At 37.9% G+C, this 15434-nt stretch overlaps 1 protein-coding gene across 2 annotated transcripts in view; it reads right to left on the minus strand.

Moving 5' to 3' along the window:
- The window catches only part of EFR3A (EFR3 homolog A), an 83683-nt gene that overhangs the window by 53821 nt on the left and 14428 nt on the right, over positions 1–15434 (minus strand). Inside the window, exon 2 of one of the 2 annotated variants that reach the window (XM_040262120.1) lies at positions 1539–1615. In XM_040262120.1, the coding sequence (XP_040118054.1) occupies positions 1539–1615 (77 nt within the window). Of the gene's footprint in view, positions 1–1468; positions 1616–15434 lie in introns of both variants that reach the window. The other variant, XM_040262121.1, reaches the window with a different exon arrangement.

Consider the following 15434-nt stretch of genomic DNA (forward strand, 5'->3'; position numbering starts at 1 on the left):
ATCTTCGCAGAGATTGCCAACTCAGAGTGAGTGACACCTTCCTGATTTAAAGGCAGAAACTTTACCCCTGTTTTACTTAACATTTTACTTTCTAATTTATGCACTGTGATTCAACATTTAGTATCCTTTCACTTTATATCAGTGGATGGAAAGCTTAAGGCAGGTACCGTATCTTAGAGTTACTTATATGCTATGAATTATCCAGGATATCTGGCAGCCAATATATTTAACTGATTCCAAGTCCAAGTTCAAGTGAAGTTGCTCAGTCATGTCTGACTCTTTGTGACCCCATGGACTGTAGCCTACCACGCTCCTCCATCCATGGGATTTTCCAGGCAAGAGTACTGGAGTAGGTTGCCATTTCCTTCTCCAGAGGATCTTCCCGACCCAGGGATCGAACCTGGGTCTCCCGCATTGTAGGCAGATGCTTTACCGTTAGCCTCAGTTAAACAGATTAGCCTTTATACAGTTCCTTAAATCAGATTTGATTAAAAACAAGATATAGCTCATAAATTGTTAAGATAACCAATAAGTTTCTACAGTTGGCTATCTTTTAAAATAAAGCAACCTCTGGAACTCAAACCCATGTAACATTTTTTTGTTCCTACCTAACACTAGACTAAAGGAGTCTTAGAAAAGTTAGTGAAGTTGCTCAGTAGCGTCCGACTCTTTGCGACCCCATGGACTGTAGCCTAAGAGGCTCCTCCATCTATGGGATTTTCCAGGCAAAAATACTGGAGTGGATTGCCATTTCCTTCTCCAGATCTTCTTAACCCAGGGATTGAACCTGGGTCTCCCACATTGTAGGCAGATGCTTTACTGTCTGAGTCACCAGAGAAGTTCTCTAGAAAAGTTAAGACAGTGTCAAATAAAATCAATCAAACACAGCTGCTTTGAAGCCTGTAGTCTTCCATAAAAAAGTAATTTTTATGAAAAATTAAAAAGCACTTAAGTAAAAAGAGAACAAACTCTGCCTGGAACATGTTCCCTTTACTTCTCAATTCTCTTGTGAAAACTGTGTGGCCAACCCTATTTATTCTTTGGCTCTTAGCCTGGATTTCACTCCTTCAGGCATTCCTTCTTCCAAGTCCAAATCAGGTACCATTCCCACCTACTCCAGCAGTACCCTATACTTCACTTCTCTATCACAGCATTCTTTCACATAATATTGCAGTTGCCAATTTACTTGTCTATGAACTTGGTGAGAGCAGAAGGCCATGTCTGTAGTCACAGCTGTGTTCTCGGCATTTTGTAAATAATCTGAGATTAGGTCATAAATTTAGGAACTATACACACTAAGAACATCACCTGTCCATCATTCTGAATATTTGCCTAACCTAAGGAAAGAATCTGAAAACCAGTCAAGCAAGCACGGATCATTTAAAGGTTAAAAAAAAGAGAAGTATAAAATTAGTAGTGTACATGATGAGATTTGGGAGTATAAGTAAAGAAATGAAATTAGGGAAACCTTAGGGAGATCAGCAGGGGGGAAGGATGGGTCAGCAAAGAGAAGTATCAGTAGATGTAGATCAAATTACTTTTGGATCTTCTGGGAATATGTTGTCCACCAGGCGTTTGTAGCGAGGACGCAGAGCAGAACAGCAGCAACACACTCCTGTTGAAAAAGAATAAAATCACAAAGTACGGCAATTAACCATATTGTAAACTGATCTAAAAGTTCAAGTTCTGAGTATTTATGGATTACTGAAAACAAAGGGGAAAAGTTCCAACAGCCAGAAACAGAAATGGGTGTGCAAATTCAATTATTAAGTAAGAAATCAAAAAGTCAAATTTCTCCTCCCCTTCCCAAAGACACCAGGTCAAAATGAACACTGTAATGAATTATTCCAGAGTTTCGAACCGAACTGTTCTGGAGTGTGTGTGTGTGTACATGCACGCATGACTACCAAATTCACCCTATAAAGTATATATGTAATTGGTACCCCCTCCCAACTTCCTTTCTGATCTCATCTTCTATTACTCTCTGCATCATCCCCTACTTACATCCTTCCAAACCCCACCTTTCCTGCCAGGTCCAATCTACTCAGTTCCAGCTACAATGGTCTCAAAATAGTAGTTTGCTACACTAGGAAGTGTAGCTGGTGAAAACATTTAACACCTCTATCTACATGATGAATTATATAAAGAAGCCACAACAGAGAGATAATCAACCTCAAGGGAAAGTCCAGGAATTTCAAAAACTGCTCAAAGACTGCTCTGTACATTTTCCGTTGTTGGCATCTAGGAAAAAGTCATGCACTTGGATGAGAAGACCTAGGTTCACACCAATTCTTTCATTTAAGGGGCCACGTGACCTTGAGGGAAAGCACATCATCTCACTGGAAAGAACTCTGTGAGGAGGAGGAGGAGGAGGAGGAGGAGGGATCCGTTTTCTTGTCCTACAAACTACTAACTTAACGGGATGTTGGTCTTGAGCCACTATACAGCCATTCCCATGATTTATGAAACTGGACTATGTGTGTCTGTGGCTAAGCGTGCATGTGTATGTATTTAGAAACCAAATTACAGCATGAGAGAACACAAGCTAGAAGTTAAGGGAACTCAGACCTAAGCAGACTTCTACCATCTCATCGAGTAATGTTACTCAACAGGCAACTTCTCCGGATCTCACTTTGCTCATGAAGCATGCATAACTCATGCAGGCAGCAGTACCATGTCAAGTGAGTGCCCAACATGACAAAACATGTGAGACTGAGTCCAGATTTGCAGCAGAATGGAGTGATTATGCTGATAAAACAAGACAGAATTAAGACATGTACAGCAATTTTGGTGATTATAAAGTAATGCACATACATTACTTAACATTTCCAGCAAATTAGTGAGATATTGTTATCACTACCACTTTACAAGTAACTGTAGAAGAACTGACCAAGTAATTTACTCAGGAGCAATGGCTAACTGAGAATCCAACGCCTAACTCTGAAACCTCATGCTCTTTCCATGAAACCACTGATACCAGTGGTCAAATGAATCAACACACAGATGTTTCATCTGCACATACTACTTCCCAAACACCACATCAGATGCCACAGACACAGGAAAGTATAAGAGTCAAGATCTCTCCCCTTGAGTTTATAAACTGTCATAAAAAATAGTGAATAATTCAACAGCATATATTTAGGCACCACATGCAGATAGTATAAAATGCTGTCTACTGTTCAGGATGTTTTCTACTTTAAAAGGAGAAAAAAATTCCAGAGTCCATTAGGGGATTTTTTTTTTTTTTTTTAGACTATCTCCAAAATATCTGAACTATTTTTAAAGTCCAAAAGCAAAACACAGGCCTGATTATTAGAAAGAAAAGGGTAAAAGCAAAGTAAGCAAAAGTCATATTCCTGTGTCAATTATACCTAATATAAAAATACTTCAGATGAATATTAATACACAGAAATAAATTAAAATCAAATATGTATCAAGTGATTAACTTACACAGGGCACTGAGCTGGGTATTGAATTGATGAAAGAAGCTTATAACTTGATAAGAAGATTAGTAGGAATACTTTGCTACACTAATGCAAGGCCAAATATAGAAAATTCAAATTGCTATTACGGCAAAGAGACTGGAATGGAACTGAAAAACAACTCCCCAAGCTTCTAGTTTCCTGTTAGAATGATAAATTATGTAAGTTACAACAGACTAAGAATTCTTAATAAGGTATTAAGTCTCATTTGCATCGATACTTTCTGATATTATACACTGTTTTTAGTTTTTAAAAAGCTTACAAAAAATGGGGGCTTTGGAATACATGTAATATCCAATTTTCACTTTGAAGAAGCATAGGGTCTATTAGAGGAGAAAGATAAGAAAAATGACAAAATGCCCAATAGGAGGTTAAAGGGCAGACGCTCTGGAGTCAGACAGGTCTGAGGTGAACCCAACATCTTTTGCTGTCCAGTTAGGCAGGCCCATTATTTTCTCTTATCTTACCTATGTTTCCTCATCAGTGCAGTAGCACCTTCTTCATATTTATTGGGAACATGAAATAAAATTATTATATGTAAAGTTCTTATTAAGGGTGTAACATTTGGTAAGCATCCAACAGATTGGTAGTTACTATTACTAATGCTATATAAAAGTGGCGGACAGAGGAACTTGGCAAGTTATAGCCCATGGGGTTGCAAAAGAGTGGGACAAGACTGCGTGACTAAACAAAAATAAGATAAGAACTACGATCAGGGTAACCGAGGTGCGTGAGGGCCCTTGAGACTGTTCCCAACAGTGTGAAAACCTTTGCTGAGAATTAATCATCTAAACATCCAACAAATTCTCTGTGTGGTTCACAACAAGCTTTTGATAACAAGACCCGAGTCCAAGGGGATGACTGCTTTTTTCTGAACGTGATGTGTGCAGCACTGTACTAAGTACTTGGCAGCATTACTCACGTACTCCTGCGGCAACTCTCTGAGAGGGTTAGCAGCAACTTTGTTTGACAAAGGAGCAAAGGAGCTAAGGGAGGCTCATTTGTCCCATATCCCATATAATACAGCTGGTACATACAGAGGAGCAGAGATTCCAACCAGACATGATGACTTTAAAGGGTAACCGCCACACTAAACTGCAGTCCATGGGGTCACAAAGAGTCAGACATGACTCAGTGACTAAACAACAACAACAAAACTCAAGGACTGGACACTTTCTAAACTCCTTTAAACACTTTAGCTCTCCACAAGCCATGCCCAATGGACGCGACTGCAGGAACGAGTCTGAGAGACGAGGAGTGCCCTGCCACGGAGGGAAATACAGGGTCACAGTGCGTTTCTCCAGAAGTCTAAACGAAAAACAACTTCCTGACCTCTTACTGTACATGAAAACCAACCAATCAAGAGAGAGCTGAAAGGAGGTTTAAAGCTTCAATTTACTCAGGTTTCTAGAAAATGATAACACTGAAGGTAATATGAGGTGAAAGTGAGTGGTAATTGTAATCACAAAAGAAGAGAGAACTCTATGGGCTATTTTAAATAAGAGAATACTGTGTTACCAACATTACAAGAACAAGTGAAATGAAAGCACTGGACCTACTCAGGCACAGAAGCATGGGGGTCTCCCCTGTAGAAGCCAGTTCATAAGGCTTTTCAAGTTCAGCTGCAGGTATCTGGACATAGTCCTTCATGTCGCAAGAGACGAGTTTCTAGTTGCTCTTCCAGCCCTTAGATCCTTTTACCTCCTGTTCAGGAAGTGCCTAGTTCACTTTACTTGTAATTAAATTAGCAGAGGGTACTAGTATACTGTAAGATATCTACTTGTTGACATCAAACATAAAGCTATCAAGAACTTGATAATATCCTTATCAAATTCCACTAGCAAGGCCAAATAGCTTAAACAGATATGATTAAACTACTGCATTGCTAGTTTACTAAAGATAGATTTTTATACAGTTTGAATAAGAAAATAAACCTATTTTCTATTTTTTTCCTTAAAGCTTTTAATTCTTCCTCATCCTAGCTTCCATCCCTTCCAACAAACTCCTCACTTTGTGACCTCTTCCCAACTTTCTCCTTTCCAAAGGAAAAAGGGGGCTAAGCGTAGCATAGAGAGGTTCTAGCAACTGGCAAGTCTAAGCAATAACTGCCTTTAAATTTACTTCTAACACATAAAGAAAGTAATTCACTATTCTCCTCCTATAGCATACGGAATTCAGAACTCGACTTACGATATAGTAGGAGAAATAGGAAATCTCAAGTGGTAACTGAACTGTGGAAAAATTGAACTGGGGCATAGCTGGAAGGAAAAATTATGACCAAGAAGGGTGCCAAGCTGTATATTATAGTGGTGTGCAGACAGGCTCTTGGGGCAATCTGTTCAATAATGCTCTCTGAGGCTTAGTCAGGAAACAGAAAAATCCTTCTGTCAATCTCTCAGGGTTAGCAGTACTAATAAAAAAAAACAAAAAACAAAAGACTGCCTGCAATGTAGAAGCCACTTTAAAAACACTACACACACACACATTTATTTTAGTAAATTCTGCATACTCCTAAATTAACCATTTCTTCTTTAGAGATACCCAAGACATGGAAATTCACCAGTGTCGCCTGGTGTGAGATATACTGGCCTCTAGAGTCCTCCTTCTCTGATGGTGAGGTGTTACGAATAATTTCTAACTCATTCTGAGCCAACAGGCATCCAGCAACTGCACAGAAAGCCTCGCAGCTGAGCTGACAGAGCATGGGCCAGGCGCATGAGCACTGTGGGGTGCTGGGAGAATTCAGCTTCATGGGCTGTCCACCACTGAATACTGCTGTTTTGTAATGACATTCGCTTTCCTAATGCAGCTCTGTAAGTCTGGGGGTTTGGATAATTAAGACCCCTTTTAAAATAAGCTATACTTTCAGGGAGAGGGGTTCAGGATTGGGAACTCACATACACCCGTGGCTGATTCATGTCAATGTATGGCAAAACCAATACAGTATTGTAAAGCAAAATAAAGTCAAAATAAAAATTAAAAAATAAATAAAATAAAATAAGCTATACTTTCAACTAACTATATTACCCAATGATAATTTAAATCTTTAATGTCTCCATTACTAAATTACTAATAATTGAACAGTTAGTGTTTATTATTAAACATCACCATAGCCCTGGATATCTGGGAGAAAGCTTTCCTCTAAAACAAAAATAGTAAGTTACTATCACTGTCAATGAAGTTGAAGAACGCTTAGATCTTCTGATGGAAACCAACTGTATTAGATTTGTCTCTCGATCTGTTAAAGGAAAAAAATCATAGTATCTATACCTTCTACACAGCAATTATATTATTTTGATTTATAATTCTTATGTGTAATACATTAGGAATTTGCTGGTATATTTAGGGCTTAATAAATCTCATATTTTAAATGGGAATAGCGATGATTACTGGATTCTGGTCCTTATGGTATTTCTATCATTGCACCTAAAACAAATTATTGTACTTATTTGCACACAAATTCGGAGAAGGCAATGGCACCCCACTCCAGTACTCTTGCCTGGAAAATCCATGGACAGAGGAGCCTGGTAGCCTGCAGTCCATGGGGTCGCTAAGAGTCTGACATGACTGAGCGACTTCACTTTGACTTTTCACTTTCATGCCTTGGAGAAGGAAATGCAACCCACTCTAGTATTCTTGCCTGGAGAATCCCAGGGACGGGGGAGCCTGGTGGGCTGTCGTCTATGGGGTCACACAGAGTCGGATATAACTAAGCGACTTAGCAGCATACACACATTTGTCTTTCCTACCTGAATGAGTCACATCAATACAAAGCCCATATATTTTGTTCATTGTTGCATGTCTGGAATATAACATTCACAAAAAATGCTCCTTCACTTAACGAATGTGGACCCAAGGTTCACTGATAAAACAAATTTAGTATCTGCTGATATGTACTATACAAATCAAAATGATGAGAAAACTGTCCACCACAAAATATTAAATAAACACCAGAACCATATAATTTCTCCAATGAATAGCTGACAATGTCAACTGAATCACTTTAAACAATTCATGTTTTATTTTTAGACCTGGCAGAAGCTATCAGTAATCAAGTTGAGAAGACAGAGCATGTTGTTCTATTAGAAGATTTTAAAAATTCATTACTTCAGGACCTCTAGCTCTGTGGTATCCAAAACCCTTGAAAAGACTCTGCATCACATATTTTCTCTTCAAGGTTGAAATTAAAAGCTACTCATTCAGTTAGTGTCAGAGTAAGACACTTCATACCATTAAAAGACTTAGTAGTATTACAGTCATACACACACATCCCTCCCAAGTAACTAACACTTAACATGTAAATTTACATATACCATTCACACACACACACATACTACTTATAAAGCGTAATATGGGCGTTACTCCTGCGGCACTGTGGTAAGAACTACAGAGGGTCAAAAGGTAACTAACTACTTGAAAAGACAAAGGTTTAAAAACTGAAATTTAGAGAGAGGCTCAAGAGGGAGGGGTCCTGTATATAATTATGACTGATTCACGTTGCTGTATGGCAGAAACCAGTACAATATTGTAAAGTGATTTTCCTCCAACTAGAAAATAAATAAAAACTGAAACTGAAAACAAGATTTGGACAACACTGGAGGACAGGAGCTATCTAATGTCAAATGGACCACATGGTTCCAGGGCCACAGAAGTTGAGAGAAGAGAGAAAGCACTCCTAGCTCATGTGAAAGGTTTTATGAAGGACATGGGAGAAAGCTGAGGGCTCCCCCTGAAGTACGAGTAGAACTATGAGGAAACTGGAGACAGTGGAGGACAATTACAGGCAGATGGAACAGTGCAAGTTTCACTATGGAGATGGCACACAGAAAAGCCCAAATCCATGTTCTAATGACCCAGAGCTTAGAAAGGAAGGAACCTAGGAGGTGGCACAAAGGAAGCATCAAAAGGGTCTGCTGAATAATTAGACAGGAGTCAAAGAAAAATGGGAACAAAAGAGTCTTATCTTCAGGAAAGTGTTCCTTTTAAAAGGATTCTAATCCATTAGAGGAGTATTTTATTACATGACTCTTTCCGTAAGTAATTCTATACCATCTTTCTTCTCGTTCTCAATTTCACTACTTGTTTTTTATTTCCAGGCACATAAACTTCATGGAAAAGAGGACAACAAAGGCATTAAATGGAATTAAAGCTCCAGTTCTTTTTTAAAAGATGGTCTTTCCACTGCATTGCAATACTTGCCTCTGCAAAAGGCATAACGTAGACAAAAGTCTGTATACATTACAAAACTATTCTAAAATACTGTCTGTAGGAAAAAAAAAAAAAAACAGCTTTTCTTCTTCTGAGCCAACTCGCGATCGATCAGTCTATACTTAACACATTTTTCCCCACTATCAAACAAACAAAAAAAAGGTATTGTTTACTTACAAACAGTCAATTTATAGATTTATACCTAGATTTTACTGTATTCTACCATACTTAACTGAAAAAAAAATTACTCAGCAGAGTTAACCTGAGCAATAAAATATACAATAGGCATGGTTTTTAGAAAATGTAATTCTGTTAAGACCACATTTGAAAACCTTTTGGAATCATCATACAAGGGGGAAAAAAAAAAAAAACTCCACAAAAATTAAAATAAGGAAATATAATGCTCTATTCTTTTCATCTGACATTGGCTTAGTTGGCAAAGCAAATAAGAAAGGATCCACTGGATGACACAGAAACCAGAGCTGCAAACAGGAAAGCAAAGTACTGACACCTCTGTCTCCACCACCATTAGGACACAACACACGCGTTCACGCCTACTTCTAAGACCAGACTGCATGACTGGGCCCTGTGCCACAGGCCTTCTCTCAGTGCGCCCGGGGTGGTCCTGGATGGCAGCACACAGCACCCCAGCGTCCTACTCTCCGGAGGTAAGAAATTAGATGAGGCAGAACCGAAACTGAAATAGTAGGTGATTTTCTTTTTAAGACAAAATACTGACTAAATGTCCTCTGTGATAATGTCAGTAGTACTGTTAAGAATTACAAAAGGAACCACATTTTCTCCATGTGTAATTAAAAAAAAAAAAGCATGTGAGAACTTTCCTCTTGAATCCACACCATGTTCTTGACTAATTATGTTGATAATTGCTCTGCACAATTAATATGTTTTGGGGGAAGAGAGAATTATGTAATGGTCAAAGATAAATTCTCTCTCCCTGGCTTTCAGTAGCTCACAGTCTGACAGGACAAGATAATCATATACAAAGAGAAGTGTAACTCGACGGGGTAACAGCCACGACAGAGGAGACTGCTATCGGAGAACAGCAGTGTGACTCTAACCTTCCTGCAAAAAGTAATGACTAAACCAAGCCTTAAAAAGCAGCAGTAGGAATTCAGCAAAAAAGGGGAGATCATTCCAGATGTGCAGAGCCACTTGTCAAGAACAAGAGTTTTAATTTCCAAACAAATCATAGAGTTCTGCAGCATGACAGAAATGGCTAGACAAACTTGTAGGAAGCTGTGGAAATCAACTCAAAGTAGAAGGTACAAAGGGAGAGGAGTCAAAAGTAACAGACGGGACAGTCTGAACAAGTGACTGGACGATGGTGCCCAATAAGGAACAGAGGAAGATAAATTTGGGGGTGGGGAGAAGGTATCAGGAAGAGAATAAATTTTATTCTGCACATGTTAAATTTGAGGTTACAAAACTACAAGTGGGACATCTTGTAGTAGGCAAATGATTTAGATTAGAAATAAAAATTTAAGAACCAAAAGCATATAAACAATAGCAAAACCAACTAGTTTAACTAGCTGAAGTCAACAAAGAAACATAGGATGGAATTAAGAGAACTCTGGGGAAAGCAAGCATTTAAGGAATGACTAGCAGCGAAAGAAGTGAAAGGGAAGACATTTAAAGAGATAGGAAGAAAACTATAAAAAGAATAGTGATAGAGAAAACAAAGGAGAGTTTTCCAAATTGCATGCCTTCTATAAAAGTACCAATTTACATAGATAAAAGAAATAAGAACTCGAAAAAACAGGAAAAAAAGAGAAATACTCTCAGAACAGGGAAAGAGCAGAAAAAGAAATTAAGAGCATTTTAAAAAAACACATGAAAGTGAAAATTTTCATATTTTACTGTAATATAAATTAAAATTTCAAGATGTGTTAAAATATTTTAACCAAAAATAACGCAGTGGCAGTTTCAGAATATCCAGAATGAAAAATACTATTCTACAGACTCTACACTTGATGTGGGAAAAAATAGACTAATCACATAGTTTACAATGATTACAGGTTCTTATTAAAAATAAAATGATGGATAATATGAAATATCCCTTAAAAGGACCTAGTAATACATTTCATTACTATCTTAATTAGTTTTTAGTAAGATACAAGTCCTCTATCTGAAATACATAACTAGACTAAGGTCTACAATATTTAGTAAATAATGAAGGATAAAAATAATTGATTAGAGTGAAATAACTGCAAAATCAAAGTTATACTAAAGATTGGAAGGAAAAAAACTACTCCTGAAGAAAACCCCACACTTTGTTTGGCATGTGATATTGAAAACAGGATAAAAACAAGATTTCTTCTAAAAAATCAGTAATTGAGCACTGGTTTTATTCTAGTAATAGATACAATTTAACAGAAGTTTCACATCTAAGGAAGTCTTCCAAGACATTAAAAAACCACTGTAACTGTTTCATGTCTAGGCAACCAATCAAAAGAGGTTTATAAAGCCTCCACTACATGTTAAGTGCCAGAAATACAAGATGTGTGTTTTCCAAAGAAAGACACAATTCAAAAATTCTAGCTGTCACACTGTCTTTGTGTAAGTTTGTATCATTTTTATTTGCTGCTTTCATATTTAATATCCTTTGAAAGCAAACCCTTTCTATGTAATGCTCTGGATGCTCTTCATCACGTATCAGTGGCCAGAAGTGGAGTGCAGCATGTCATCAGTCTCTAAGAGCTAAGGATCTTACTGTTAACCAAAAGGAATTTTGCCCTATTTCATGGATTCTGCAAAAAAAGTAATGTTGTTGGATCTGACTTAACTGTAGACAGGTTGTAGTATAGTATGTTTGAAGGCTACTAAATGCAACTCATAATGCTTAACAAAATCTTCATTTTTTTAGTTTAAAAAAATGTTTAGCACAGAATGTATCCAGTAATAAATGTCAAAATATCACCCAAATATTACCCAAATATTTAAAGGACATCATGTAAAAAAGGACTGGTCTGTGATGCCCTCAGAGGACAGAATTTGGACAGAAGTAGTCAAAATATTATAGAACTCCCTGAGCACTTTCAGATAGGATTAGCTGTCAGCTGCTGTCCAGATTCAAACTAGAGGTTAGATTAAGTAACCAAAAATCCCTTCTAATTCTAAAAGCACATGACATTCCAACTCTACTGCAAAACAAATGTTTATGAATACTAATATGTGAAAAGTACTACACAAGGTATTGTGAAAGGTACAGAAAAGACCAGCAATGTAAACTATTATTTAACAAGGACACATATGCTTTGATACTTCCCTTCTAAATTAACGTGCCATGAAGGTAACAAGAAAGTTGGTTCTTGGTAAACAAAACACCACAAACCAAAACCAGATGAATGTTTAAAGTTTGAACCTTGACTCACAGTAAAAGCCTTTTATTTCTCCTCAGAAGCTGTCTGAATGTGACATTTCCAATTTGTGAAAGTTAAAAAAAAAAAAAAAACCTGACATTTCCAGATGCCTTTGAAAGGCTGTGCAGCTCATATAAAGCAAAATTAACACAGAAAGAATATGAGTACAAGACATTTCATTGTATGTCAGAAACATATTGAGAATATAATGGAAATAAACTTTTCCACATTAGGCAAATTATAAGGTAGTTCATTCAGAGCATACCTACAAAAACCCAAATCACTTATTTTACAAAATATATATGACAAATTTAATAGTTTATTTTAGCTACACACACACATTTATTTAAAGATTTAAAAAGTGAAGGCAGTTACTTTACCAAAATAAAGTAGATCTTTACCACAGATCTCCCCAATTTACTTATACTGCACTGACAGGCTGGTCTTGGAGGTGAACCTGGATACAATCTCTACCTTTTCAGCCTTGTTTCCCAAATAAAAACTATTCACAGTTCTTAAAATCAATCCCCGAACTTCTTCATTTCCACATACCATTCTATCTATATAGAATATCCTATCTTCACAAAAAGTAGTACAGATCAGATGCATTCAGTAGTAAGATAATAGACATTCCAATTACAAAAGGCTCCTGGACTTGAAATCCATCGTAAATTCTAAAATAGTAGGTGCAACAATTTCAAACATAACTCATAACACTGAGATGGTCAAGAAAGTATGAGACAAAAGGCACCTTAAAAAGAAAGGAATCTTTGCAACAAACTACTGAAGCAGGGCAGAGTTGAAAGTAAAGCAGAATTCTGTACCTGGAAAACCAAGGTAGTGGCCTGACAGGACAGTGGGAGGGTTCAGAATAATGAGGCTCAAGAATATTAATTTATGATAACAAAGTTGTCCATTTTCTAGTCAGGAATACATGGAAGATTAGAGAAATTAAACGAAGCTAATTTTTTAAAGCAACGGACAAATGCTGCAGGTTGAACTGTGTCCCCAAAAAGATGTGCTGAAGTCCTAGCCTCAGTACCTGTGATGGTGGCCTTACTTGGAAACAGAGATTTTGCACATGGCATCAAATTAAAAGGAGCTCATCCTTGATTAGGGTGGGCCCTTAATCCAAAGACTGGTCCCTCACAAAGAGAAAGATATGGGAGACACAAGGAAGAAGGCCGTGTGAAAATAGGAAAGAAGTTCTGCTGCTACAGACCAAGGCACTCTAAGGCTTGCCAGCAGCCACTAGTGCCGGAAGAGGCAAGCAAGGATCCTTCCCTAGAACTCTGTGGGGAGCGTGGCCCTGGCCACACCTTGATTTCAGACTTCTAGCAGTCCGAACTGTGACAATACTTTGCTGTCTTAAGCCATTCAGCTTATGGTATCTTGTTATTGCAGCTTAGAGAAACTAAAACAAGGAAGATTTCATAGAATGCGTAGATCAGTAAATTCTGTATTTGCTTAAATATTAGGTATGTACCATTCCTGAAATCAGTTCAAATGCTACCAGAGAATTTAGTGGCAGTGGTGGTTTAGTCCCTAAGTTGGTCCAACTCTTGCGACCCCATGGACTGTAGCCCGCCAGGTTCCTCTGTCCATGGGATTTCCTACACAAGAGTACAGGAGTGAGTTGCCATTTTCCTTCTCCAGGAGAATTTAGTAGCATACCAAATAACTGAAGCATGAAAAGAATTTTTGTTCATTTCTACCAATTTTCTTCCTGTGCTAGATATACTTCTCTTTAAGTAAATGAATATCTGGTTTCAGTACAAGAAAAAGTGACTATGCCATCAGTTTACATCGAAGTTTAAAAAACTAAGCATGCTTTAAAACACAGAAATAAAAAAAATAAAACACAGAAATACTGTCAAGTAACAGAAATCATTTCACTTTCATGTCTCATATAGCTATTATGGATTGCACTGTATCCCCTGCAAAACTCATATACTGAAGTCCTCTCAGGGCCTCAGAATGAGACCTTATTTAGAATAAGAGGTAATTCAGTCAGGACAAAGTCGTTAGAGGGGGCCCTAATCCAACATATCTGGTATCCTTATAAAAGGGGAAATTTTACACAGATGTGCATGCAGGGGGAGTTCCACACGCATGTGAAATTGGCAATCTATTAACACAAGCCAGGAAGAGAGACCTGGAACACACCTTCCCTCACAGCCCTCAGAAGGAACCAACCTTAATTTCAGACTTCTGACCTCCAGAACTGTACGCCAATAACTTCTCTGTTCAAAGTCACTCAGTTTGTGGTATTGTATTACAGCAGTCCTGGTCAACTAATACAACATCAAACACTAAATGCAAGTTCCCTAGGGCACAAATTCTGTTTGCAGGGATACAGTGCAAAACACAGGAGAAAACCAGAAGACCTAACCGAATCTATCTCAGGAATATCCTGTTCTTATTTACTCCCTATCTGTCAGTCTGAAATATTTATCTACGACATTCCAAATTTTATCTTCCTTAATGCTTATAACCGTATGAGGTAGGTATCAACATCTATAGGTTATAAATAGGAAATAAAGATGAAAGTAATGTGTCCGAGGTCACACAACTAGAAGTGGTGGACCCCCTTAAGGGTCTGTGCTCTTAACAGCTTCTATACTATACTGTTTTCCTGAGATGGCTTTTTCTTTAATTTTTTCAATAATATGCACTGGTTAATACGGACTAGAGAAACACAGTCAAAATATTATGCAGCTACCCAAAGATGACACTATTGTTACCACAGCTCTCCACGGGTATAAAAATCAAGTCAGACAGTAGAGAATGGAGAAGTGACACCCTGCCTGAGAACCTGTCATATTATAAAATGTCATATTCCCACATATGGGCTTTCCTTATGGCTCAGCTGGGACAGAATGTGCCTGCAATGTGGGAGACCTGGGTTCAAAAGATCCCCTGGAGAAGGGAACAGCTACCCACTCCAGTATTCTGGCCTGGAGAATTCCATGAACTGTTTAGTCCATGGGGTTGCAAAGAGTCAGACATGACTGAGCGACTTTCACTTTCACCACTTCCAGAAATTATCTTTTTTTCCTATTATAGGTTACTCTGAGCTCTAAAATGTCCCTAAGGGTAAAAGAACATCATGAAAGGAAGAATGAGAAACTTTTATTGGGCTATTAGACTGCCCCCACGAGAAGGTACTGGTGAGTTCCCAGCATACCAGAGAGTGAACAAGAGCTATATGGAGCTCAGCCACTGGAAAAAGGGAGACAGAACCTCATCATTTTACAAAATCACAGCCAAGTGACGACCGCTGTCTTAAAAGTTTTCTCACCTACTGTGACAACAAAATACTCCCAAAATTACCATAGAAAATAACAAAAACATTTATATATAA

Source organism: Oryx dammah, unplaced genomic scaffold (genome assembly GCF_014754425.2).
Source record: "Oryx dammah isolate SB20612 unplaced genomic scaffold, SCBI_Odam_1.1 HiC_scaffold_19, whole genome shotgun sequence".
Classification (NCBI taxonomy): domain Eukaryota; kingdom Metazoa; phylum Chordata; class Mammalia; order Artiodactyla; family Bovidae; genus Oryx; species Oryx dammah.